This window comes from Sturnira hondurensis, unplaced genomic scaffold, assembly GCF_014824575.4.
Source record: "Sturnira hondurensis isolate 20B ecotype Veracruz unplaced genomic scaffold, ASM1482457v3 Scaffold0004136, whole genome shotgun sequence".
Taxonomy (NCBI): Eukaryota; Metazoa; Chordata; class Mammalia; order Chiroptera; family Phyllostomidae; genus Sturnira; species Sturnira hondurensis.
In genome coordinates this window covers 45,063,579-45,091,427 of record NW_028076767.1, presented here as the reverse complement: position 1 = coordinate 45,091,427, position 27,849 = coordinate 45,063,579, and the positions used below count along the sequence as shown (strand labels likewise).

Sequence of the window (27,849 nt, the reverse complement as noted above, 5' to 3'; positions counted from 1 at the left end):
CAGCATTTTAATGGTCTAAAATTGGGTTTATTTTAATACATGCTGCTCCTCTTACTACAGTCCGTGGCAGGCACAGGTTCTGGCAAAGTATATATATTGTATCACTATTTATTAAAACTGGAGAGAGCACCCTGGCTGGTGTAGCTCAGTGGATTGAGCATAGGCCTGGGAACTAAAGAATCGCGGTTGGATTCCCAGACAGGGCACATGCCTGGGTTGCAGGCCAGTTCCCAGCCGGAGACACACGAAAGGCAACCATACATTAATATTTCTCTCCCTCTCTCCTTCCCTTCCCCTCTAAAGGATAAAATCTTGAAAAAAAAACTGGAGAGAGAGAGAGAGAGAAAGAGAGAGCAAGAGAGAGATACATCGATTTATTGTTCCACTATTTACCCATTCATTGGTTGCTTCTTGTATGTGCCATGACAGGTACTCGAAACTACAACCTTGAGTATGGGGGGGGAAGCTCTAACTGAACTATCCACCAAGGTTGTATCACGTTTAATGCTCACAACAACTTAATAAAATAGGTGACATTTATCATTGGCCCCATTTTATACATGAGGGATGAAGATGGTGAGTAACTTGGCTAACCGAGGTTAGCGGTCTGTAAACTGGTGAGCCCTCATTTGAAGAAGGCAGGCCCTCTGGATTCGAGTCCTAGCTCTTAAACACTTATTGTGTTGTTTTCTCAACTGCCAGATTCCATGAATCTTTGATTTAAAAATAAATTCACTTCTCATTTTCTTGAGATTACAACATGATGTAGTTTAGATATATATGGGTAATTAAAACAATTTTTTGAAACTCATAACTTGAAAAAATAGCCAACAGGTCATATGAATGGAAAGGCTAAAGAACGGCTGGAGATACGAACGACGCCCAAAACCACTTAAAAATAAATATTTATCTTAACTCCCTCCAACACCCCGGGGAACTCTGTAAACCAGTTCTTCCAGGAGGGGGCGAGCCTCCTCGGGCTGTCAGAGTCCGAGGCCCGTGCGCATGCTCATTAAGCGGCACCGGCCACAGCTTTTCCCCAAAGCCACGCCCACTAGGGCGCAAGGGCTGCCGGGACGGTCCCCATCTTTACGCGCGTTCGGCGAGCTGGCGGCGCTGGGGAGGCCAGAAGCGGCAGTCACTGTTAGTGATTTTGTGGCCCGAGTCTGCTGGACCGGGACCTGAAAGGTGAGTAACTCCCGAGGGCTAATGAGAAGGTACCAAAGGTCTGCTTTCCGTGGGGCGTGACGGCGCTTTCCCCTTCTTTGCTGCCTCATGCTGGCTGCGCCCGCACCTCTTCCTCACATTTGGGTCCTGAGCCTCGTGGGCCGCGGCCGGAGGCGGCACGCTGGGCTGGGAGGCGTGAGGTGGCCTTCTGGGAGGAGTGCTGGAGCCCGGGTTTCTGCGCACGTGCCTGGGTCCCAAGCTAGCCAATAGTTGCTTTGGGAGGGGTCCCTGGGGCTGTCGTTTGGTCAGAGCTGCCGACATCCCCATCGAGTCCTTCAAGTTTCCTACCTTCATCATCTTCCAGTGTCGCCAAAGGCGGACGTTTGAGGCCACCTGTGTAAGTTTCTAAGGAGGTTGGCGCGGCTAAACGCCGTAGGGTTCCTTGGATAAAGTGGGACAGAGTGGAGGCCCGAAAATCGCGTCTATGTAGGTGTCCCCCTGGCATACTTCTCTTGGATTTTTAGGGTCTTCATTCACTCACATCAAGGCTTCTGTGCGAAATGGTAAATATGATTAATATTTCACTTGTAGTTGTACATTCTGGGAAGGAATATGATCAAACGAAGTTCCAAAATTGGATGGGCCAAGAGGTCGTAGAAGGATTAAGTAGTTCTTTTATTTCACCCTTTGCTTTATAAGGGGCCCCAGATTATGGTAATAATTTAGGAATGTAGATTGTGGTCAACAAACTAATGCATAAGACTGAACAAACTTTGTCCTGTGGTGTGCACCGCATAAATCCCTATCGTAAGAGCTTCCAGTGTGCACCCAGCTTATTACATTGTAATTACAGTATGTAAGTGATGCCTCCAAGAAGTGTACCAGTGATAGTTCATCACTAGAGTCAGTTAATGGCAGATATCCTTGGTGAGTTCCTATACACTTTTGTACACTGTGGATGACTGGATGGTTTAATAGAACATTGGAGACAAAGTGATTTGAGATGAGAAAACTTGGTTTTGTGTCTAGCAAACCAACCTCACAGCCTCATTTTTTCCTGCACTGCTAATCAGGAAACTGTTAGCTAATATACTAGTGAATGAGAAGGCGTACTCCCAGTTTAACGTTGTTTTAGTGTCTCTGGGCCGTCAAATTGTCATTTCATATGCTCCATAATACACTGCATCTAATTGAACTCTGGCTAAAATATGATTATAATACTTAATCTTGACCGATAAAGATTTTGGTAAGTTAGCTGTGACTAACTTTATTATTTAATATGTTTATTGATTTTAGAGAGAGAGGGATAGAGAGCGAGAGGCACCGATGTGAGAAAGAAACATTGATTGGTTGCCTCCCTTTTGCGCTTCACCAGGAATTGAACCCACAACCTAGGTATGTGCCCTGACCAGAAATCGAACCCCCAACCTTTTGGTGTACAGGACAATGCTCCAACCAATTGAGCCCAACTGGCCAGGGCAATTGTGACTAAGTTTAAAAGAAATTTGACCACACCGAGCAGGTGGAACTGAAATCCGTAATGAATAACACTTGGCTTTGTTATAGAATGTGGAACAGTGATTTACTGAAAGGGTATATCACTTCTTTTGTATTAATCACTTCTTTTTCAAAATTTTAGCATTTTTATTAATATTTATATTTATGTTTTTATTTAGAGAGAGAGACAGGAAGAGAGAGAAACATCAGTTGTTTGTTTCACTTACTTAGGCATTCATTCATTGGTTGATTCTTGTATGTGCCCTGACTGGGGATCAAACTCACAACCTTGGCTTATTGGGATGATGCGCTAACTAAGCTACCTGGCCAGGGCTCAGTAGCTTTCCAGTTTTCTATCACTTATTCCAAAGTTTTCTTTTGTTGAAAATTGAGAATTGAGTAGAGAAATTGGGCCCGTGAAGTTAAAAATTCTTGATTTTTAATTTTAAAAGAAATGAATGGGATATTGATAATCATTCTTTTTCTGGTCTTGAATTTTATGTTAAAAAATAACAATAATGCTAATTTGGAAAAATTTACAGATAGCCACAATGGCCGAAAATGGTGATGAAAAAATGGCTGCTCTGGAGGCTAAAATCTGTCATCAAATTGAGGTATGATCTTTGTACTATTCAAGTGTGAAAACAGCTCTTTGCAAGGAAATTTAGGGCTTCAAAACAAATATAGAAAGAACATTTCATATGAGTATGTATATTGACCTATATGTAACATTTGGCTTGTTTTTGCTTCTTCAAATTAGTTGTACATATAATAGTATACAGTTTTGTTTTGTTTTGTTTTAAGATTTTATTTTGAGAAAGGGGAAGAGAAGGAGAGAGGGAGAGATACATCAATGTGTGGTTGTCCCTCGCGTGCTTGTACTGGGGACCTGGTCAAAAACCCAGGCAGGTGCCCTGACTGGAAATCCAACTGGTGACCCTTTGGTTCGCAGCCCAAGCTCAAACCACTGAGCTATGCCAGGCACAGCTTAATAGTATATAGTTTTATATTGGTGTAACCAGTTTATGAAACCCAAGACTACAGACATTTCAAAAGATAACACTATTGACTAATGTTACTTAACTTTTTAAATTTTGTGTAAATTTTTGTTGATTTGAGAGAGAGAGAGAGAGAGAGAGAAGTAGATTCGTTGTTCCACTCATTTATGGATTTATTGATTGAATCTTGTATATTCCTTGACCAGGGATTGAACCTGTAACCTTGGCTATAGGGACAATGCTCTAACTGAGTTACCTGGCCAGGGCCTCTTAGTACTTTTTTGAATTTAAGTCTTGTATTTAAGTTGAAGCTTTACGTAATGGTTGCTGTGGAAAATTATTTCTTAATTTATCTTATGCTCTTACTAAAGAACTTCATAGTATTTGATGTGTTTTGGGAATTCACAGAACTATTTTTTTTTAAGTTGTACTTCTGTGCCATTTAAAATTTCTTACGTTGTAACTTCTTGAACTGATTTTTTTATAATCGTGAAGAAAACTACAAATTATTATGTATTTAATATTTAGAATAATATGTAGATGTATATAGCCTGGCTCGTTTGTGGCTCAGTGGATTGCATGCAGAACCAAACAGTCGCTGGTTGGATTCCCGCTAAGGGCATATGGCTGGGCTGTGGGCCAGGTACCCTGGTTGCGGGCACACAAGAGGCAACCACACATTGATATTTCTCTCCCTCTCTTTCTTCCTCTTGCTCTGAAAATAAAAAATAAAAATGAAAAAATACATAGATGTATATAGAAAAATGATTTCCCTTCTGCAGCCTGCCACCTCTCAAATACCACCCTCCTGAGGTAATCAAGGTTAAAAGCCTAATGACTAGCCTTTTACACTTTGGTCAGTGCTCACACTAACATAAATTTTATTTTCTTCCTTTTCCTTTATGAAACATGGGATGCATTTTGGGGGAGTGAGGTTTTATGTCATCCCTTATATGCCCAGTTTCCTATTTGATACGTAGGATATTTCCAGTATTTCTTAGCTGTAAGAGTTTTACCATAAATATCTTTATATATAAATTTTAGTAAAACATGTTTACCAATTTAAGATAAAATTCCTAGAATGAGGGATGTTCTGGCTCAAGGGTGGTGTACATTTTTAAAAACTTTAAACACTTATCACCGGTTTACATCTCTACCTGCATGACCATTTCTCTGTTCAGGCCAATACTAGGTATACTTGTGTTTAGAATTTTGGCCAATTTGTCAGGTGAAAAATGCTTTTTATTAATTTACATTTCTTTGATTAATAATGAGGTTGAACTTTATAGTGTATTTTTAGTTTTACTAATTTTTATAATGTCCTTTATTCATTTTTCTATTAGTGTTTTCTGGGGTTTTTTCTTCCCCCTTGATTTATAAGAATTATTAACAAACTTCTGTGTTTGCCTTACTTTTTATGTTACTTTTGGCATTCCAAGTAGTCACACTTGGGCCTTTTAATGTATAATTTCCCTTTGTTTTTATACTGAGAAAGAGTGACTCTATGCTTAAATTAGATATACGCTTTTAACTTAAAAATTTTTTTAAAATATTTTATTTATTTAATTATAGAGAGGGGAAGGGAGAGAGAAAGAGAGGGAGAGAAACATTAATGTGTGGTTGCCTCTCACATGCTCCCCCGGTGGGGATCTGGCCCGCAATCCAGGCATGTGCCCTAGACTGGGAATTGAACCGGCAGCCCTCTGGTTCACGGGCCTGCGTTCAATCCACTGAGGTATGCCAGCCAGGGCATGCTTTTAACTTTTAAAAATTAGAGTGCTTAACCAGTTTATTCCAGTTTTTTAATTTACTTTTTCCACACTGATTTGAAGTGAGAATTTTTTTATATAGTAAATCCTCAGATGTTTTTATTTGTTGTTGAGATCTCTGTTAATTACATTGTTTAGGTAATCAATTTTTAGCTTTATCTATTTGTTAAATTTGTATTATAAATAATTATGGTATATTTAGGGGGAAATACTTATGCCTCTTAAATTATGACATGTAATTTTAAAGAATAGAACTTGATGTAATGGTAATAAAAATACATCTCTTAGGTTGGAGTCAATATTATACAATGATCTGAACTGTGTTGTAATTATCTTGTAGTATTATTTTGGTGACTTCAATTTGCCACGGGACAAATTTTTAAAGGAACAGATCAAACTGGATGAAGGCTGGGTACCTTTGGAAATAATGATAAAATTCAATAGGTAAAAACCTTTTAAAAGCCATTTTTAGATTTTCTGTTAACAAGTTCTAGTACTGAGTCTCAATGTTTTCATACATATTCTTTAGGTTAAACCGTCTAACAACAGACTTCAATGTAATAGTAGAAGCACTGAGCAAATCAAAGGCAGAACTCATGGAGATAAGTGAAGATAAAACCAAAATCAGAAGATCTCCAAACAAACCCCTCCCTGAAGTGACAGATGAGTATAAAAATGATGTAAAAAACAGATCTGTTTATATTGTAAGTGGGCCTTTAATGCATTTAATTTTATCTTAAATTTATTTATTTATTTTATATTTTATTTACTTACCTTTAGAAGAGAAAGGAAGGAGAGAGGGAGAGAAATATCAATGTATGGTTGCCTCTTGTGTGTCCCCAGTTGGGACCTGGCCTGCAACCCAGGCATGTGCCCTGACTGGGAATCGAACCGCAATCCTTTGGTTCGAAGGCCCATGCTCAATCCACTGAGCTACACCAGCCAGGGCTATATCTTAAATTTAGAGAGAATGGATAATGGAGTTGGTAAAAATAACAGCTCAGGAATCATAACTTCACTGCTTACTGTATGTCCCTCACCACTTACTATATGTTCTTCACCTCTTTAAACCTCATCTGCATAAATGGGGATAATATTTTTACCTTACAGAACTGTTGTAGGAGTTAAATGAAAAACCCATATACCATTGGACAAAATCATTAACATTGTAAGCACCAGTGTATATCACCTGTTCTTATTTATCATCAGCTGAACTTGATAGCAATTTTCTTTAGCACATTAATTTTTGAGTTGTTTTTTATTCTGGAAGATTTCAGACATACAAAAGTAGATTGGATATATAATACACCATTGTCCAATTTCAGTATTAACACTTGGTAATCTTGCTTTATCTCTGACCCAATTGGATTATTTTGAATCAAACCCCAGATAAGAGAGTCAGTTTTGCCCTGGAGAACAAAGGCTCTTAACCAGAGCTGTTAAACATTTAGGAAGGGAGGGTGGGAGGTAGAGATATCCTGGCTTTATTCAAAGCAAAAATAATTCAGAATTTCTTCCTAATTGTTTTACCTGAGAAGTCATTTGTACATTTCCTGGTCACAGAAAGGCTTCCCTACTGATGCAACCCTTGATGACATTAAAGAATGGTTAGAAGATAAAGGTCAAGTACTGAATATTCAGATGAGAAGAACATTGCACAAAGCGTTTAAGGTATGGTTGTATGATTTAACATACTTTCTAGTTGAAAAATATATGGGATGTAACTAAAAATCTTTCTTTCCCTTTTAAAAGGGATCAATATTTGCTGTGTTTGATAGCATCGGGTCTGCTAAAAAGTTTGTGGAGACCCCTGGACAAAAGTACAAAGACACAGATCTACTAATACTTTTCAAGTAAGTGTTTTTGCTGATGTTTCTTCTGGCCACTTAGTTATATGGAACTGACACACTGGGCTAAGGAATATGGAATGGGATCACTTACAAGGCCAGTAGTTTTGGTAACTCCAGGCATCCTTTGAGAAATGCTTGAAATTTGCTTAGTGGAAACTATTAGTCCTTTGAGAATATGTAGAAGTGTTTATTAGTACCTTTTCTCTGTTAGCAGTTAATAAAGGAGGTTAAGTTTTAGTGGTTTACATCTAAAATCAGGTTGGATACTAAAATTTGGGCTTTTAGTGTTAGAAGATAAATCACTATACAATTTTTATCTGTTCTTATTTCTCATAGTCAATATATGCCTATATTTTTATAATGCCTATAGTTTTTGTATGTCTGAAATTTATATAGGCATATATACAGAGGATTGTATAATAGAAATTTGGATCACATTCTTTAATATGTGTGTCTAAAAACTTGGACAAACCAGAGCACTTTCATGATTAAATTAGATGTGTGACCATAGTTTCCTACTTTGGCATCACCCAGTGTTCTGAATATGCTGGGTTCTAAACCTGGTGTACTTAGAGATGCAGTGGGATGAGCTGCTCAGCGTTAAGCCCTCAAAAGTAATTTTTAACATGATTTTATAATTGTTCTTATTCTTGGGTCTCAGGAATTTTAGAATTTTCTCTTTTTGTGAGATGAACACTGTAGAAAACTCCAAAACATTAAAATATTTTTCATAACTTCTGGCTTTTTAAAGAAAATACCTGAATGATACGTGAGATGTATGGGTTCTTTTTAGGGTCATGAAAATGTTCTGAAATTAGATTATAGTGATATTTGTACAATCTAGGTAAGTTAAAAAGCATAGAATTACATGCTTCTAAAACGGTGAATTTTATGGCATGTGAATTCTTAGTAAAGCTGTTATTTTAAAAAAATATTGAATGGTAACTTCCTTGACATCTTTTGAATTTTGTGCCATGTCTTAATCATTCAAAAGAATTTGAAATTTTCTCATAAATTTAGCCTCTATATTTTGTGTCCTTTAGGGAAGATTACTTTGCCAAAAAAAATGAAGAAAGAAAGCAAAATAAAGTGGAAGCTAAATTACGAGCCAAACAGTAAGTAAATAGAGCTACTAAACTTTTTTCTTTTTAATCCTCACCTGGGGATTTTTTTTTTTTTTTAATTTTAGAGAGGGGGGGAGGGGAGAGAAAGAGAAACACTGAGTGGTTGCCTCCCCTACGCACCCTAACCAGGGATTGAACCTGCAGCCTTTTGGTGTACTGGACAATGCTCCAATCAACTGAGCTACAGGGCCAGGGCTAACAGAACATTTTAATTCCTTAAATCTTTGACAAAGATGGTGATTCTGGGGAATGAAGCTGATGATGACCTCTGAAATGAGTAGCAGTAGGCCTTTCTTTTGCTCATGAAACACTGAGGTCTTAAGCTGCATCAGTAATCTGGGGCCACATTGTGTTGTACTGTATGTAGCATTAGACAATCAAATCCTAAGACTGGCTTTGGTTACTAAGTAATTTAGTGATAGTGATCAAGAGTAACTTTATCAGGATTAATTTTCTTATATATAGTAAATGGAACATTCAGTTATATTTTTTATTTGTAGAGAGCAAGAAGAAAAACAAAAGTTAGCAGAAAACGCTGAAATTGTAAGTATATATTACTGGTATCTTAAGAAATCTGTAATTCAGGGCTATGAGAATAAAAGGTCTTTAGATCTTACAGAAAATCTATAAGCATTACAGTAAAGTAATAGCCAAATACTATTGCCTAAAGTTAGTATTTACCCAGAGATAATTTAAGAATCAGATTTACATAACTATTATTTGTTGGAGAAACTCAGTTAAATCAGAAGTGATTGCAGAACAAAGGATGGTAGAGGAAATACACCAAATATTAAACTACTCAAAATAGCATTTTAGTTTGTAGCCTTTTCCTTATATAGGTATAGAGTGGTGTAAGCCATTTATAATTTGTGGTAGCTTTTAAGAAACTTACTACCTTGTATATTTTCATAGAAATCTCTAGAAGAAAAGATCGGCTGCTTGCTGAAATTCTCGGGGGACCTAGATGATCAGACTTGTAGAGAAGATTTGCACATCCTTTTCTCAAATCATGGTGAAATAAAATGGATAGACTTTGTCAGAGGAGCAAAAGAGGTTTGGAAAGTTTTCCAATGTTGAAAATCCATAGAAATTTGTCTTTTAGATGAAATAATTAACAAAGAGAAAGCACTTTTTTAATGGTGTTGAAAATAGTTTATTTAATCATTTACTTATCCATTTTGTTGTTGCTGTAATTCCATATGATGTGTGATTATTTTCTGTTATACTGTGAATAATTGTTAGGTCAGTGACTGCAAGTTTTGTAGCAGTTTCCTTCCTGATGTTCACTGAAATTCATTGAAAATGGTAATGGCATGGAAGATTTTGCAGGCTAGGAAAAATTACTTTGAAGGAATTAACTGGGAGCAAAAACTTAAGGGTGTGGCTTTTTGTCTTTGATGTAGGGAATAATTTTATTTAAAGAAAAAGCTAAGGAAGCACTGGATAAAGCCAAAGATGCAAATAATGGTAACCTACAACTAAGGAACAAAGAAGTGACATGGGAAGTACTAGATGGAGATGTGGAAAAAGAAGCATTGAAGAAAATCATGGAAGATCAACAAGAGTCCCTTAACAAATGGAAGTCAAAAGGTCACTAGTTCTGGTTTTTCTGACTGTTAACTCAGTTGCTTGAGTAAAAACTATAATAATTATTCCAAGACAAGGAATTTAAAACATTTCTTTATTGATCTCTCTGCAGGTCGCAGATTTAAAGGAAAAGGAAAGGGAAATAAAGCTGCCCAGACTGGGTCTGCTAAAGGAAAAGTACAGTTTCAGGGCAAGAAGACTAAATTTGATAGTGATGAGGAACGTGATGAAAATGGTGCAGCTGGTAAGTTTTTTTGGTCTTTGCTACTTTCATGAGAAATTATTTGTGGGAGAGAACAGTGATGTGGTTTTTCAGTTTCTGTATGAATGACATTCTTGTGATTTACCCAAGTTATGCTGGTTTACAAGTGGTAAGGATATTTGGAAGATAAGTTTGGAGAGCAGAAGGGTTTGTATTAAGAAAAAGCTTTTTCTCATTGGTAATTATGCTCAATATTAAAATAGAGTAACCCTTACAGTGAACTTAAAAATTATTTCTGTTCCTTTACAGGACCAGGAAAAAGAGCAAGAGAAGAAACAGACAAAGAAGAACCTGCCTCAAAACAGCAGAAAACAGAAAATGGTGCCGGAGACCAGTAGTTTAGTAAAAAAAACTTTTTATTCATTTTAATTAGGTTTTCAGCTGCTTTTGTCTTTGGAGGCTTTTAAAAAGAAAACCGAATTAGGTCCACTTCAATGTCCACCTGTAAAAAAGGAAAATTTTTTGTTGTTTAGCTTGTCTCTTTTTCTGTTATCCAAATGAGGATATTTTTGATGTACAGTTCTGTTACTTCAGATAACTCAAATATCAGAAGAAGATTCTTGTACTAAACTGCCTTTGTAATATGAGAATGTATTAGTACAAACTAATAAAATATACTATATAAAAAGAGTATATTAGTTTTTTTTTTATTTTTGCCCAAAGTATTTGAGAATTTATTTTAAACCAGAGTATTGGCTGTTGGTTATAGGGCATTCCATAATCTGTCTCCCAGGCTGGCTTTCTGTATTTACTTGGGCAACTTGGTAACATTAGAAATAATTACTTATTGTAAAGTTCAAGAGACTTACTGATTTCTTTTTATGAAATTTGTATGATGCTGGCAGGTCATATCTCAGCTCTATAAAACAAACAAACAAAAACCACCTAAGGATAAAAATTTTATTTCCAAGCATTTACCACCCTTGAGTAAAAAACAGCCCACGAATTAAGAAAGCACTTGAAGGCTGATAAAATGAAGATTCCAGGCCTGTCACTTTAACTTGGTATCCAAGGACTGCCATGAATCCCAAGATTAACCACAGCAAGTTAAATTTGGCATTTCTGCTATTTTGGTCATTGATACAAAAATTTGAGCTTACGGGGAAAAGTTTAGAAGGATAACAAATGGACAAAAAGGTATATCCTACAAAAGTGATAGTACCTTCCTATTTTTAATTTCCTAATCTATAGCTAGCACTTGCATAATAATTGCTTATTTTAAAATTTTGTCCGGATTTTAGTAATAATGATAGTAACTAATTATTTTCCTACTAAATTCAGTAAAAACCCATTTTTCATATTCAATCTAAAGAATAATGTAAGTTCTCCAGACTTACTACTGATCTGTTTCAGAGGGTTGAAAATGAGTCTATTTATCCCTTCATATTTTACAACATAAAGTCTTACAGCTCTCAAATTTTAATATGCAGTCAAATTGACTTCAAATAAAATCTTACTGAGGTGCAGGATATAATTCAGTAGGTTTGGGTAAAGACTAAAATTCTGCAAGTCTGACAAACTCCCAAGGGCTATCAACACTGATGATCTAAGGACCACACGTGGAGTAGTAAGGCCCTGGTTTGGTACTGCTGGGTCTGTTCTAAGGGGTTCTGTATTGTACATTCTTATACCTTAAACTACATAGGGAGTGACAATACTGAATATAATAGGAAGACTGACCTTTCACACATTACTAATTATTAAGAACAGTAATAGATCTAGTTCTATGGTAATGCCATAGTTTTAACTCGTAGTTTATTACCGTGTAAAAAAAATATTTCCCCATTACTTACTGTATATGTGTTTCAGGTTTTACAAAATTGGATTACAGTTAGCTTCTTGTATGCTTTCCCCATTTTGATGTTTGTGAATATTGTCCAATTTACTAATAAAAATGTAATAAGCATGATTTACTCAGTGTGGATGACTATATTCTATCCCCCACTTAAAAAATAATTGTTATTTGACTTCAGGGGTGATTAGAAAATTGAAATAGAAAGGCAACCCGGGCATAATCTGGTGGTATTTTCCAAAAATGGATTTCAAACTGCTGTTTGACCTACTCTAACCCAAACTTCAGCCACTGTAAAGCAGCTGTACAGGGTTCTGTCTGAGCCCGGAGTGCCTAATACTTGGGTATTATTAGACATTATTATTAAAATGAATACATAAATCGGGACAGTCTTGGCAAACATTAATACTGTCTTTACTCCATTTGCTACCCTTTACAACCATGTCCATTTGCCACACTAAAAGCATGATTTACAGTATCTTCCCAGTACCTGTATAAAAATTCTGGTTTGGCTAATGCATTTGGCTTTCTTAGATAATTGAGATTTGTTTTATGAGAAATTTGAGAATTGTCTTACCTGCAATGATGTCTGTCTTGATTTTCCATTCTGCAGCTTTCTTTTGAATATGCTGAACATAATGACATGTTTCATATGAACTGATTTTTAAATTTAAAAAAAATTCCTTTTTGTTAACACTTGGTAATACATTTTCAAGCTTTTAAAACTTCATCAGAATTTAGACCCTTAAATTTTTTCAACTGAATGGATAGTATTAAGAAACCAAGCCATTTCAATATATTTAACTGAGACAAATTACATAATCAAATCCAAATCACAAAATGTTATTTCCGAAATACATTAAAGTGCACAATGTACTCAAATGGTTTCTGCAGCATCACTTCATCAATATGCACAAGTATGACTATCCTGGAAATCATTCAGCAGAGACCATCCCTTGGCAGTATGGTGTAGTAGTTAAGAACATGGTCTATGGAACAAGACAGCCTGCACTTGAACCGCCGCTCTGCTGTGTACTGGCATCGTAACCCTGATTTTATCTTTCGGTGCCTCAGTTCCTCATCTGTTAAATGAGGACAATAGTGGTATCTCCCATCAGATTGTTGTGGAATGTGAAAAGTGCTCTGAACTGTCCTGGCTCACAGTAAGTACTGAATGTTCACTATTTACAGGTCAAATTCTTGAATCACTTCATAAAATTTTTGGTTCATTTGTTACAAGAGTTGCTTTATGAATTTAAAAAATAATATACACAACACTTCAACATTAATGGAAATGGAAAAAAGTTGCATATAATCCCTTAAATTATGTGTATAATTATCTAGAAATACTACAAATCTAGAGATATCAATATTTGGCATTATAAGCATGTTGTTCATGTTGGCAGTATTTGTAATACTTAATTGGCATCAAGCAGGTTGATAACTTTCCCTAAATTATAGGTTCAAATATTCGTATTATAAACAATACTGACAATATGTTTATGCAGTTTTTTTTCTTGAATTTAATAAATTCCAATTTTGTGCATATTTTCCCATTTTGAGATCTAGAATTTTTTTTTTTAAATAAGATTTTATTCATTTATTTATCTTTAGAGGGGAAGGAGAGAGGGAGAGAAACATCAATGTATGGTTGCCTTTCGTGCGTCCCCTGCTGGGAGTTGGCCTGCAGAGAACTGGCCTGCAACCCAGGCATGTGCCCTGACTGGGAATCGAACCATGATCCTCTGGTTTGCAGGCCCGCACTCAATCCACTGAGCAACACCAGCCAGGGTGAGATCTAGAATTTCTGTATAAGGATGCAGACTTTAATGCAAATACTACTGTAATTTAATGGACTCTCAGGATCTTTGATAAATTTGTAAGAAATCAATTATGATGCCATTTCTTTGCTAGCTGAACCCTAAGGTTGGTGAAAGTGTTTGGACATTAGATTATACAATGGAATGTGGCTGGTTCTGGCAGAGACATCAGTATGAATGGGGTAAGTTTGGGGTAAACATTGAGAGGACAGTGCCTGGTTTTCTGCTTTAACTATGAGCCAGGAACTAAGTCCTTGACATGTTTAATGAAGAAAGATATGGCCACATCCTTGAGAGTCACAGCTTGCCAGCATATTTGCCAGGATACTTATATTTTACTTAACTATTTCTATCAAAAAATTACTCTACAAAAGTACCTATATTATAGAGGGCCAAACACTTTTAAAGACAAAGGGTCTATGGTTAAGAGGTATGGAGGAAGCTTCAGCGACAATTACTAATTATATAAAATATTTAAAACAAGCAAAAGTACCACAGCTTAATAGTGATTGTCTTATATTAGTTTATTCCTAACCACACCTTTATGTATGTATAATATACAGCAAATTAATTCTGTAAATTATTTCCTATACTAATGGAAAATACATACTAAGTAAAAGTGTACTTAATATATGCTTAAAGTCCAACCATTAAGCCTGCCAAGGCAATGCTGATAATGCTACCTTTAATAGTGGAACATGGTAATACCAAACAGCAAAGATGGGAGTTCCTTGGTAATGTGTCTATAGGAATTCAATAATTAGACTTTGCTGCTTAATTGCATTTTAAAAAATATTTTATTTATTTATTTTTAGAGAGGGGAAGGGAGGGAGTAAGAGGGAGACAAACATCAATGTGTGGTTGCATCTCAACACACCTCCTCTGGGGACCTGGCCCACAACCCAGGCATGTATCCTGACTGAGAATCAAACTGGCGATCTTTTTTATAAAAATATATTTTATTAATTATACCATTACAGTTGTTCTATTCCCCCACTGCATTCCCCTCCACCCACACACTCCCTTCCCCACCATCCCCCCCCCTTAGTTTATAACCACGTGTCTCAAGTTTAGATTCTATATTTCCCCCACTATTCTCGCCCTCCCCCCTATCCATTTTCTGCCTACCATCTATGCTATTTTCTGTGCCTTCTCCTCCTCCCACCCCCCTGTTTCTAACCCTCCGTGTCTTCTTCATTTCTATGGTTCCACTCCTGATCTAGCTGTCCTCTTGGTTTGCTTTTGTTTTAGGTGTGGTTGTTAATAACTGTGTGTTTGCTGTCCTTTCACTGTTCATATTTTTCATCTTCTTTTTCTTATATAAGTCCCTTTAGCATTTCATATAATAAGGGCTTGGTGATGATGAACTCCTTGAACTTGACCTTATCTGAGAAGCACTTTATCTGTCCTTCCATTCTAAATGAAAGTTTTGCTGGATAAAGCAATCTTGGCTGTAGGTCTTTGGATTTCATGACTTGGAATACTTCTTTCCAGCCCCTTCTTGCCTGTAAGGTCTCTTTTGAGAAATCCGCTGACAGTCTGATGGGTACTCCTTTGTAGGTGACTGTCCCCTTATCTCTTGCTGCTTCTAGGATTCTCTCCTTCATTTTAGTCTTGGCTAATGTAATTATGATGTGCCTTGGTGTGTTCCTTCTTGGGTCCAACTTCTTTGGGACTCTCTGAGCTTCCTGGATTTCCTGGAAGTCTATTTCCTTTGCCAGACTGGGGAAGTTCTCCTTTATTATTTGTTCAAATAAGTTTTCGACTCGTGGCTATTTCTTTCCCCCTTCTGGTACCCCTATAATCTGGATGTTGGAACGTTTAAAGATGTCCTGGAGGTTCCTAAGCCTCTCCTCATTTTTTTGAATTCTCATTTCTTCATTCCTTTCTGGTCGGATTTTCGTTCTTCCTTCTGGTCCATTCCATTGATTTGAGTCCCAGTTTCCTTTCCATCACTATTGGTTTCCTGGACATCTCCCTTCATTTCAATTAGTTTAGCCTTCATATGTTCCTCTAATTTGTGACTACAATCTACCAGTTCTGTGAGTATCCTGATAAATAGTGTCTTGAATTGTGCTTCTGAGAGGCTGGCAATTTCTTGGTCGCTTAGAGTTATTGGCTCTGGGACTTTGAGTTCTCCTTGCGCCATCTTTTGGGCTGTTCGTGCCTGTTCCATAGCAGGATCGGAGCCCTAAAGTGTTCACTAGAGCAGGGCAACTAAGTTGCTGGGTTGTGATGCTGTATGTGGGGGCGGGGTCAAAGAGGGACAATGGCTTCCCTCTGCCACCTGCCGCCGTGCCCCCACTGGCACCGCAGCCACCACCGTCACCAGGCCCACGCGTTTCGTTCCACTGCACGCGAGTGTGCCACCGCAGTCAGCCCTCCACCACTGGGTTCGCCCCTGGGACCTGCGTGGTCCGTCTCACTGTGCGCGAATGTGGGACCACGGTCAGTCTGCCCCACACCCCGACTGGTTCCGGGCTGCCTGCGCGCCTAGGTCGGGGGATCTGTCCTGCCCGACCCAGCTCCGCTGCAGGCTCCGCCTCTCTTACCGCCCCCATTGAACGGTGCGTAGTTGTCGGACTTCCGTATAATTCCGTTTTCTGGTCTTTGGGTGTGTCCTAGTTCTCCAAAACCTTTGTTGTATTCAAACTTGGTTGTGGGAGAAGGCACAGTGTTTCCACCTATGCCTCCATCTTGGCGGAAGTCTTCCCAAACTGGCGATCTTTTGATTTGCAGGCTGCCACTCAATCCAATGAGCCACACCAGCCAGGGCTTAATTGCAGTTTTTACTGGCATATTTTACTTGGTCTGCATGAACTGTATATAAGTAACAAAAAATTTGTTATTTCAAGCTGTGCAGAGATGAGCAAAGCAGGCCTGACTGCTTATCTTTAGAAAAGGCCTGTATATAAGGTTGGCCCTTGGCTGGAATATGGCACCTTAGATTTTGGGAGGGTTTCCATTCCCTATTCCCTTAGATGATACACACACTGTGCTTTAACACCTGTTTTTCCTACTAGGAAGCTGGAATTTGGGTTTGTGCCAGGGGTAGGGGTGCTTACATGATCACTCCTCAGTAAAAATCCTGGGCACTAATTTCTAATGAGCTTCACTGATTGAAAGCTTTTGAGATGCCTGTCACAAAAATTCGCTGCTGGGAAAATCCACTATGTCCTGTGTGACTTCACTAGGAGAGAACTCTGGAGGCTGCACCTGGTTTCCCGACTTTGAACTATGTACCTTTCCCTTTGCTGATTTTGCTCTGTATCCTTTAGCTGTAATAAATCATAGCCATAAATGTGACTGTATGATGAGTCTTGTGAGACTTCCTCTAGATGCATCAAACCTGAGGATGGTCTTGAGGACCTCAACACAAGCTTTTTAGATACCAATTATAACTGGTGTTTGCTTTCACACATCAAGTAGAGATTTGTTTACTAGTAAAGTCATGTATTCTTCTGCTTACCTATATTTGGTACCACTTGTTAATGGTATGTATTTTTTAGTCATACAATTTTATATTTTTAAGGGGTTATTAGATTGTCATACATCCAGAACTTACTGTTTCCAACTGGATCCCAGCACACCATGTTTATAGAAATATTTTTACTACAAAACTACTTAGAAATTTCTAATACATGTATTATTTAAATAAATAATTGCTAGTAGCAATTACATATTCTAGATACTAAGTGCTTTGTAAATAGTAACTCATTTAATTCTCACAAGAACCTTCAAAGTATAAAGTACTCGTAGTTCCTTATACTACAAGAATACAGGTAAGTCTGGCTGGTGTAGCTCAGTGGATTGAGTGTGGGCCTGTGAATGAGACAATCGCGGTTGGATTCCCAGTCAGGGCACATGCCTGGGTTGCAGACCAGTTCCCAGCAGGGGATGCACAAGAAGCAACCATACATTGATGTTTCTCTTCCTCTCTCCTTCCCTTCCCCTCTAAAGATAAATAAATAAATATTTTTAAAAAAAGAATACAGGTAAATACAGTATAGGTGATGAAACTGAATTCAAGTACCGTCACCAAGGTAACAGCTGGGAAGTAGCAGAATTTAGAAATGAACGTAGGTAGTCTTATTCTGTCATCTGTGTTCTTGGTCACTATGTTACTCTGATACCAAAATAATGTACCAACCCACCCCCAATTTTCTGGAACACACCTTATACTATACACCCCATGTGTCAAATGCTGGCAAGAATAATGGAAGAGGTGGGTTATAAACACAGATCTGTTTAACTCCAGGCTCAGTGTTCTTGAAAGACCAGGTCTTACTGCCTTACTTATATGCACCAGGCCACACAAGGCCACTGGGCTACAGGCATCAATCAAGAGTTACCCAGGCAGCCCTGGCCTGGTGGCTCAGTTTGTTGGAGCATCTTCCTGTACACCGAAAGGTTGCAGGTTCAATCCCTGGTCACAACATGTAGGAGAGGCAACTGATCAATGCTTCTCTCTCATATCATTGTATGTCTCCCTCTCCCCACCACCTCTCTCAAATCAATCCTTGGGTATTACAAAAAAAAAAAGGACTGAGGGAAACAGGACATAGTTTAACCCTAGTTGTACTTCTCTACTCCTGAGTTATAGTCTCTTTCCTGGTAACAGTTCCTGCCTGGGCAAATCTTTGACCAAAACAAACAAACAAACAACCCCCAAACCNGCTCAGTTTGTTGGAGCATCTTCCTGTACACCGAAAGGTTGCAGGTTCAATCCCTGGTCACAACATGTAGGAGAGGCAACTGATCAATGCTTCTCTCTCATATCATTGTATGTCTCCCTCTCCCCACCACCTCTCTCAAATCAATCCTTGGGTATTACAAAAAAAAAAAAAGGACTGAGGGAAACAGGACATAGTTTAACCCTAGTTGTACTTCTCTACTCCTGAGTTATAGTCTCTTTCCTGGTAACGGTTCCTGCCTGGGCAAATCTTTGACCAAAACAAACAAACAAACAACCCCCAAACTCCCAAACCCCCCAAAACAAAAAACCCCTCACCCGTATATGGGCTACGGAGTCCAACCTGCGGTCCGTGGGCTGCCTGAGGCCCAGGATGGCTATGAAGGTGGCCCAACACAAAACTGTAAATTTTCTAAAAACCTTTTTTTGATTATCAGTTTTTGTTAGTGTTTGTGTATTTAATGTGTGGCCCAAGACAACTTTTCAACAAGTGTGGCCCAGAAACACCAAAAGGTTGGACACCCCAAAAGGTTAGATAGCCCAAGAAAGCTATCACAAAAGCTAGTAGTTAAAGGGAGAATTCAGTTTCTAAGTGCCAGATGTCAAAAAAGGTCAGAAAAAATAAATACTCTGGTATTCAGATTTTTAACAGTAAACAAATTTCACAGCAAGTCCTTAAAACAGTGTCATGAGTTTAAAATTAAATGACACAGAATATCAGGAGATTTGAACTTACTTCTCTAGTTGAGGATTTGTGTAAAGAATATACTGCTGTTCTTGCCAATTCCAAAGCAGTCTTCAAAAATGCCATATCTGTCCCTGATAAGAGTACAAAAAGCTCCAATTTATATTATATACCTTTTATCAAAATAGAAAATTAAATGAATTTTAATTTACACAAGGTATTAATAAATACCGAAATAGCCACTTCAAATTCTCTCTGCAAAAACACAGGGTACAAATAAGTAACACACCTAAATATCTAAAAAGGTTGACAGAATAAAACCAGAATTATACTGCCTTATTTGAATAAGGATAAAGTAAATATTTTAGTATTATATCCCAAAGGAATGACTTTCAAAGAGAGGAGAACAGAACAGATAGGGCATTGATCAAGTCAGAAGGGGGGGTGAGGGATACAAGGAGGACTTAACCTATGCATCCTCTCATCTTACTGATGTTCTACTCTCCTTGCCCACAGCACACACAAAATAAAAAGCTAGTGAGTCACTGTTACTGATGGACACATGATGAAACCCTCAGGTGTGCTAAGGTGTTAAAAAAAGTTCTAAAAGTATAAAATACTTTATAGGATTCATAATCATTCATAAGGGTTAAGTAAAGTGTTCTTGAAACCAGATGGAGTATAAATAAATGAATAAAAAGATATTTTTCATTTAGTACAAATTTGTGACAACAAAGAATGAAACGTTCAATTCCCTATCCATGCATTAGACAAACTGAAATTGCAGTAACTGCAGGTAAGAAATTGGTTTAATGACAAGTGATAAAATCACTTAACCTAAACAATCAGCAAACAAGTGGTTTTCAAAACCAGTACACCTGATTCTTGTTACTAACCTTTATTATTTTTGGTCCCAAAAGGAGGATTCATAATTATTGTATCAAATGACTTGGACATTCTGTTAGATAATGAGCACACATCACATTGAACCATGTCAACATTTGTTAACTCGAACTCCTCCACATTCCTATGAAATATTTCCAATGCATCTTCATCTATGTCAAATCCAACACACAACCTATGAATACAAAACACAGAGTGACTAATTAACAGCTTCCAAGTCAAATTATTAACACAATCAAAACCGTATATACTTTTAACCCAACCGGCAAAGTAAGAGTGGGTGTTCCTTTCCAACAGCACAACTGCCCAGCCCGGTGGGGGCTGGAAAGTTAGGTCTGCAAACTAGGCAGGTATCTGGCTGCCACTGTTACTGTTTTTTTTTTCAGTTTGTTCTGCTCATTCAGAATATACTCATTATCAGACTCTTGCTGCCCTCATCACATACTACTAAGTTCCATAAATATAATCGGTTGATCTATGTACGCTTACTGAAGCCACCCCACAGCAGACAGTACACACTAGATCACCTACCCTGCTCCTAGCAGTGCAGCCCCAATGCTAAGTACTCCACAACCGCATCCTAGATCTGCAACCACTTTATCCTCAATGTCACCATACGTGTTATGGATCGTATAGAGCATGCATGCTGAAAGATCAAAGAACATGTTAGAGAATAAGTAAGCAAGCTGAAGACCAAAATCCAATCTGTTCCTATGATTCTTTAAAAGAATTTGCCTTGCATTATCTAGTCCTCCCCCAAAATGGTAATCTAGATAATGAGAAACAAACAAACAAACAAACAAAAAGACATAAGGCATAATAGCTTGGCACATAGTACGAGGGCCCACAACAAAATGATAAAACACATACCAGTGATTTCCAAAAACTAGTCTCTGCTGACAATGACAAAATGACAAGACTTGGAGGTAAAATGAGTAAAATAAGGTCAAAATGTCTTGTATTTCCTCAGCCTGTTCAAAACACTGCTATACACACATATATTTATCCATTTTCTTTGATGCTGAAATATTTTTATGAAATGGTGGTAAGTATAAATAGGTTTTAAAAATAACTTTCCTTGGAAATGGCCTAAGCACCCATCAGTAGATGAGTGAGTAAAAAAGCTGTGGTATATTTACACAATGGAATAGTACACAACAGTAAAAAAAGAAGAAACTTACATTTTGTGACAGCATGGATGGACCTGGAGAATATTAGGCTAAGTGAAATGAGCTAGTCAGTGAAAGGCAAATGCCACATGACCTCACATATTGTGGAATCTAATAATCACCATGAACTAATGAACAAAATAGACACAGAAACAGAGACATGTGGAACAGACTGACAGCTTCCAGAGAGGAGGGATGACAGATGGTGACGGGATTAACCAAAGAACATTTATGCATGAACCATGGGTATGCACAGTGATATGCGGATTGACTTAGGGAGGGGAGAGATGGGGGCTGAGTGAAGGTGGGAAAAGGGAGAAAAAGCGGGAACAACTATAACAGTATATACAATTTAAAACAACCTTTAGCAAAAATTCAGGAGAATAAAGATAAATTTTAAGAATCAAACAAAAATTCTTTTCTTGTTAATTCATAAACTTGGTAACCCTGTATAATAATTTCATAATAATTTTCAAAATTATTTTGAAATTTTACTGATTTGTGAATCTGTCTGGGAACCACAGCATTAACATTAAAATGGCACAGAACTTTTTTTGCAACAGATTTGTCACCAGAACAGTTACCATAAGCTTAAGCNAGGGAGAAAAAGCGGGAACAACTATAACAGTATATACAATTTAAAACAACCTTTAGCAAAAATTCAGGAAAATAAAGATAAATTTTAAGACTCAAACAAAAATTCTTTTCTTGTTAATTCATAAACTTGGTAACCCTGTATAATAATTTCATAATAATTTTCAAAATTATTTTGAAATTTTACTGATTTGTGAATCTGTCTGGGAACCACAGCATTAACATTAAAATGGCACAGAACTTTTTTTGCAACAGATTTGTCACCAGAACAGTTACCATAAGCTTAAGCTAGAATGGGAAAGAAAAAGACCTACATGCACGATGCAGCCTTTAGACTCATATATTCAGACACATTTATGATCCATGGCACTTATATTCATATTCGACTAATATGAGCAGATAAGAGAACTATTAAGGAGTACAGCAGAAGCTGCTGAGATTGGAAAGGGATATTTCAAATACATAAAGATCTGGGATATACCGAAAGTTGCCCAAGAGTAAGAAGACTGATATCTCCTTGTGGATATCTGCAAGGACTACTGGCCATCACTGATGCCCTAGGATCCAGAGGTTTCATCAAAAACATAATTATAGGATATCTCAGGCTGAATGCACTGTCCTGATTATTGCTGCCCGTGTTAGTGACTTTGAAGCTGGTAGAAAATTAGCACAAAGCCCTGGCTGGGTGGCTCAGTTAGAGTCTCATCCCAATCGCCAGTGTTTTGGTTTGATCCCCAGTCAGTGCACATACAAGAAGAAACCAATGAGTACATAAATCAGTGGAACAACAGATTGATGTTTCTCTCTCTCTAAAAATTGATTAAAAATAATAAAGTGAGCATTAGCACACGAGTGTGAAACTGTCTTTTTAAAAAATTGGATTCTATTTAGAAACCCTATAACCAGAAGACATTATCTAAATTGGGTAAACTGGTCTTAACTTAGAAAGTTTTGTGCCAATTTTTGGTTGAAATTATGACAATATGTTGGTGTTAAGTGCAGGAATGCATGTATTTTCCTTTACTTTCATTGGCAGCATAGAAACAAAATTATGTTGGAGTTGGATGAGTTTCTTCTTTGTAGGTAGTGCTGACAAATTAACTTTCCTAAGACTCACTAATGACTTTGGTAATACATTTATTAAATAGAATGGGTTTTCCTGTATTGTCTACTGTATTGTTGGTATCAGTCTCTCACATCAGGCAACACTGCTGATTCTCAGATCATCTGTTAACATTGAAATGCATCCTCATATTTACATAGCACCTATTCTGGATTTGTTAAACTTAGTCCTTCAGCTAGCAAATCTAGTATTCCTTTATAGGGCAGAGTACAGCATAGAAATCTCTGTGCGGACAATTTGTTGTAACAGGAAATTGATCCTCATTTGGCAAATATTTACTGAGCTCCTTATTAGTACCAGAAACTCTTCAGGCACCAGGAATTGTGTGAACAAGACCAACAAACTCTTTGACCTCAAGGAGTATACCGTGTAATGAGAGAAACAAACACATTAAGATGATGTCTCACGGTGTTAAGGGATATGCAAAAACCAAACAGTAAAATGACAACGTGTATCTTCCGGGCGTTTTTAGCCTTGATGTTAACTAAGTCCTCTAACGGGATAGGTAATCTTTCAGCAGATTTCCTCTAGATGGTCTTTGTATCTAAATAATTGTTCTCATTTCATTACAGAGTAAATAGGACTAACCAACCCGCGAAGCGAAGGACCAGCCGCCCTACCTGCGATGTGAGGCCTGGTGGGATACTGTTCTAGAAATAGCTTGGGCTTTTCGAATCCATCCACTTGTTGCAGGCGACTCTCTAGTTCCTTAAGCCTTAATTTCTTCATTTTAAAAAAAGTGTGGGCTCTCCGGGTTTAAAGGCACTGGATCTGCAGAGAAACCCGTTTAACCTCAAGTTCCCTTACCCCCAAATCCCCCGCCCATTTCTCAGCGCTGCTGGCCAAGGGGCTGGGCCGGGGACGAAGGACGCTAAGGACCCAGACTGTTTTCGCTCCTCTGCTCGCGCTACCTGCGGACAGAGTCTTCTCCCAGCCTCTGACCCCCGCCCTGCCCGCCCCCCCCACCCCTCCCCGCCTCCAGCGTATCCCGCGCGGATCTCGGGATTCTCGGAGATCAGCGGCGGCTCCCACCTGCATTTCTTGTACAGCGTCGGGACATTTCAAAAGGCGGCTCAAGCCACCACCGGGGCCGGAAGCGCCGCTACGCACGCGCGCTCGCGTCTGCTCCCAGTGGTACCCCGCCGAGCTGCCACCGCGACCTGCCTCGCTTGTTCCGGGGCAGCTCAAGCTCCTCAGCCACCTCCATCTGGCTCGGTCAGCACCATCGGTAGAGTCGGCCCTTCTCGCAGCCCCCAAGTCGATCCCCGCCATTACCCTCCAGCTTTTTTTGAGTATCAGCAGGCTCTGAAAGGATAGGGGAAGAAAGTGGGTGGAAATGATGGGGGGAAAGAGGGTGAAAATCACGATCATTTCATTTTGATGCCCAGTGTGGCGCTTCCTACCTTCTTTCTCCCAACTTCCCGCTCAAAAAGTAGCGATCTCCTTACCTTCGCCTCCTTGGCCATTAGTACCTCCTACTTTATTATAACCGCGTTTCCTTCTTTTTAGGTCACCTGTGCCACTTCCTGAAATCTCACAGGGTGGTGATGTCGGAGAAGCCCAAAGAAGAGAGAGTTTAAATGAAGGACTAGGTGGAGGTGTCAAATTCGGGAAAGAGGTCAGGCTTTCATAGAGTAGGAGCAGAAATCGAGTTGTAGTGGATTTTGAACTGAATTGAAGTTTAGGAAATAGAAACAGTAAATGTGACCAATTCTTAAGAAACGTAGCTACAAAAAGAGGAGTGAGAATGAATCATGTATTTGTAAGGTTAGGGGAAGGAAGCTGCCTCTTATTTCTTTTTCTTCCTTCTTTCTCCTTTCTTCCTTCTCTCTCTCTCTTTTTAACGATAGGAATGAATGTGAATTTAGCTAAGTTCGGACAGATTAAATCTAATAGAAAGGCAGGGGTTCAAAATACAAGAAAGGTATTGGGTGGAGTTAGGATCCTGAGAAGTAGGGTCAGTGCTTAAGTGAAAGGGTTGCCAGATTAAACTGCGAAATGGAGGAGTTCATTATTAAATGAACTCCTTCAGTTCGTTATTAAAGGAAGAAAAGGACGAGTGGATGGATGAGGATGAAGTAAAGGGGGTGTTGTCTGAGATTGCTGTTTCCTATGAAAAGTAGAATTCAGAGTTATCTGTTGGGAGGATTATATAAAGTTCTTGCGCATAAAGTTCTTTGTCCCATAACAAATGCCCAATAAATGTTAGTTGGTGCTGGGTGGTTATCTGTTGAGACGGTGACTGGAGTAAGGAGCCGAATGAAATGAATGACTGAAAGTAGCTAGATGTATGGAAGGAATATTGATCAATCTGTGGCTGAAAATTGATTTAAAAATTGATTAAATTTTCTTATTTTGAGATCATTGTAAATTCATATATAATCGTAAAAAATAGCACATAGAGATCCTGTATACTTTTAATCAGTTTTCCCCAATAATAACACTTTGCAAAACTGTTGTACAGATATAATCAAGACAGCATTTCCATCACCACAAAGACCCTTCGTTTTGCACTGTTTTAGTTTATGAGCGATGTATGAGGGTTCCAAAGTCTGCATATCCTTACCAACACTTGCTACTTTACATTTTCTTAAAATTATAGCCATCTTAGCAGGCATAAAGTAGCAATTCATTGTGGGTTTGATCTACATTTCTCTGATGGCTAGTGATGTTGAACATCTTTTAATGCTTCTTGACCATTTCTGTAGCTTCTTAAGATAAATAACAATGCAAATTCTTTGCTTATTTTAAAATTGCCTTCAGGCTGTCATTGTTGAGTTGTAAGAGTTCTTTTTATATTCTGGATACCAGATTCTTATCAGATACATGGTTTGCAAATATTTTCTCTCATTCTGTGGGTTGTTTTTTTACTTTATTGGTCTCTTAGCATACAAAGATTTTTTGTTTTTGATGATGTCCGAGCCTATTTTTTAGGTGTCATATCTAAGAACATACTGCCTATTCAAGGTCATGAAAATTTACTCCTATGTGTTTTTTTAAGTTTTACAGTTCCAGCTTGTACACTTAGGTCTTTCATCGATCTTGAGTAATTTCTTTGTATGTGGTATGAGGTAGAGGTACAACTTTATTCTTTTGCATGTGGATATCCAGTTGTCTCAACCCTATTAAATAGACTGCTTTCTCTCACTGAATGGTCTTGGCATCCATGTAGAAATCAATTGAGCATAGATGTATGAGTTTATTTCGGGACTCCCAATTTTATTTCATGATGTGTATGTCTCTCCTTATGCCAGTACTACACTATTTTGATTGTTATAGCTTTGTAGTGAGTTTTGCAATGGGAAGTGTGAGTCTCTCAACTTTGTTCTTTTTTTTTCAAGGTTGTTTTAACTCTAGGGTCACTTGCATTTTCATATGAATTTTAAGATCAGCTGGAAAATTTCTGCAAAATAAGCAGTTGGAATTTTCACAGAGGTTGCAATGAATCTGTAGGTCAATTTGGGAGTATTGCTATCTTAATAACATTAAGTTTTCTAATCAATGAACACAGATACCTTTTAACGTATTTAGATTTTCTTTATGTTCTTGCAACAACATTTGATAGTTCTTAGTGTACAAGTTTTACATTTCTTTAAATTTATTTTTTAAAGAAAAATAAATTTAAACTACTTTAAATATAAACTACNTTATTTCATGATGTGTATGTCTCTCCTTATGCCAGTACTACACTATTTTGATTGTTATAGCTTTGTAGTGAGTTTCGCAATGGGAAGTGTGAGTTTCTCAACTTTGTTCTTTTTTTTTCAAGGTTGTTTTAACTCTAGGGTCACTTGCATTTTCATATGAATTTTAGGATCAGCTGGAAAATTTCTGCAAAATAAGCAGTTGGAATTTTCACAGAGGTTGCAATGAATCTGTAGGTCAATTTGGGAGTATTGCTATCTTAATAACATTAAGTTTTCTAATCAATGAACACAGATACCTTTTAACGTATTTAGATTTTCTTTATGTTCTTGCAACAACATTTGATAGTTCTTAGTGTACAAGTTTTACATTTCTTTAAATTTATTTTTTAAAGAAAAATAAATTTAAACTACTTTAAATATAAACTACTTTATTTTTTTATGCTATTTTAAATTGAATTGTTTTCTCAACTTTATTTTTATATTCTTCATTGCTAATATAAAGAAATACAATTGATTTTTGTTATTGATCTTGTATCCTTTAGCTTTTCTAAACTTATTAGCTCTGGTTGTGTCTATGTATTTCTTAGTATTTTTCTACACAACGTCATGTCATCTGAAAATGGAAATAGTTTGCTTTTTTCTTTTCAGTCTAGATGTCTTTTCCCTCTTGCCTAATTGCTCTGGATAGAACCTCTAACAAAATATTGAGTAACAGTAGTGAAAATAGTCATCCTTTCCTTATTCCTGATTTTAGAGGGGAAGCTTCCAGTCTTTCACTGTTAAGTATGGTGTTAGCTGTGGGTTGTTATAGGTGCCCTTTTATTAGGTGGAGGAAGTTTCTTCAAAAACAATAGTTCTAATGCACCGTTCTTCAAAGTTGTTTTTTTTCTCCTGAAATATTGAGGCAGGAGCAAGGAAGGCCTGACAGTTGAGTAGATTCACATAGTAGTTTTGACAGAGATATATGAACATGAGAGATGAGTAGGTATTATTGATAAGAGAATGGTTGTAGTGATTGACAAGAAGTCTGTGGCTAGAGGGGGAAAAGTGAAAATGAGAGGAATGAGAGTGAGGGGAACAAGATAGAGGGATGAGGACTTAATATTATTTAATAGGTTTACTGGAAGAACGGGGGTGAGAGGTCTAGACATTAGAGGTTGAGTTCAGTT

At 37.7% G+C, this 27,849-nt stretch overlaps 2 protein-coding genes across 9 annotated transcripts; one reads left to right on the top strand and one right to left on the bottom strand.

Annotated features, from left to right (window-relative positions):
* Positions 1-1,057: 1,057 nt before the first annotated feature.
* SSB (small RNA binding exonuclease protection factor La) lies at positions 1,058-12,163 on the top strand. Of its 4 annotated transcripts, none has more exons than XM_037044494.1 (13): positions 1,065-1,188; positions 1,692-1,730; positions 3,207-3,278; positions 5,772-5,875; positions 5,961-6,135; positions 6,995-7,102; positions 7,184-7,284; positions 8,325-8,396; positions 8,906-8,948; positions 9,318-9,458; positions 9,809-9,995; positions 10,105-10,236; positions 10,504-12,163. In XM_037044494.1, exons 2-13 carry the CDS (start codon positions 1,728-1,730, stop codon positions 10,590-10,592), a joined length of 1,227 nt encoding a protein of 408 aa, XP_036900389.1. In that variant the 5' UTR covers positions 1,065-1,188; positions 1,692-1,727; the 3' UTR covers positions 10,593-12,163. The 4 variants fall into 4 exon arrangements, with proteins under 4 accessions (XP_036900390.1, XP_036900389.1, XP_036900391.1 ...); XM_037044496.1 differs by lacking the exon at positions 1,692-1,730 and adding an exon at positions 1,532-1,564; XM_037044495.1 differs by lacking the exon at positions 1,692-1,730 and having other exon boundaries at positions 1,058-1,188.
* On the bottom strand, positions 10,618-24,162 carry METTL5 (methyltransferase 5, N6-adenosine). Of its 5 annotated transcripts, none has more exons than XM_037044498.1 (8): positions 24,066-24,162; positions 23,654-23,804; positions 20,679-20,793; positions 20,141-20,322; positions 19,296-19,378; positions 12,624-12,675; positions 11,064-11,113; positions 10,618-10,696 (listed from the first exon to the last, which is right to left on the bottom strand). In XM_037044498.1, the coding sequence occupies exons 2-8, from the start codon at positions 23,760-23,762 to the stop codon at positions 10,658-10,660; spliced, it is 630 nt and encodes a 209-aa protein (XP_036900393.1). In that variant the 5' UTR covers positions 23,763-23,804; positions 24,066-24,162; the 3' UTR covers positions 10,618-10,657. The 5 variants fall into 5 exon arrangements, with proteins under 5 accessions (XP_036900393.1, XP_036900394.1, XP_036900395.1 ...); XM_037044499.1 differs by having other exon boundaries at positions 24,032-24,135; XM_037044500.1 differs by having other exon boundaries at positions 24,010-24,134.
* Positions 24,163-27,849: the final 3,687 nt, after the last annotated feature.

Coding starts and splice junctions, on each gene's coding strand:
- METTL5 (XM_037044498.1), bottom strand. CDS start 23,762: ATGAAGAAATTAAGGCTTAAGGAACTAGAGAGTCGCCTGCAACAAGTG. Junction 11,114..12,623: donor CAAGACAGACATCATTGCAG/GTAAGACAATTC, acceptor TTTGTTTTATAG/AGCTGAGATATGACCTGCCA. Junction 10,697..11,063: donor AATTTCATAAAAAGAAATCA/GTAAGTCTCTTG, acceptor CCTTTTTTACAG/GTGGACATTGAAGTGGACCT.
- SSB (XM_037044494.1), top strand. Junction 5,876..5,960: donor ATAATGATAAAATTCAATAG/GTAAAAACCTTT, acceptor CATATTCTTTAG/GTTAAACCGTCTAACAACAG. Junction 10,237..10,503: donor TGATGAAAATGGTGCAGCTG/GTAAGTTTTTTT, acceptor GTTCCTTTACAG/GACCAGGAAAAAGAGCAAGA.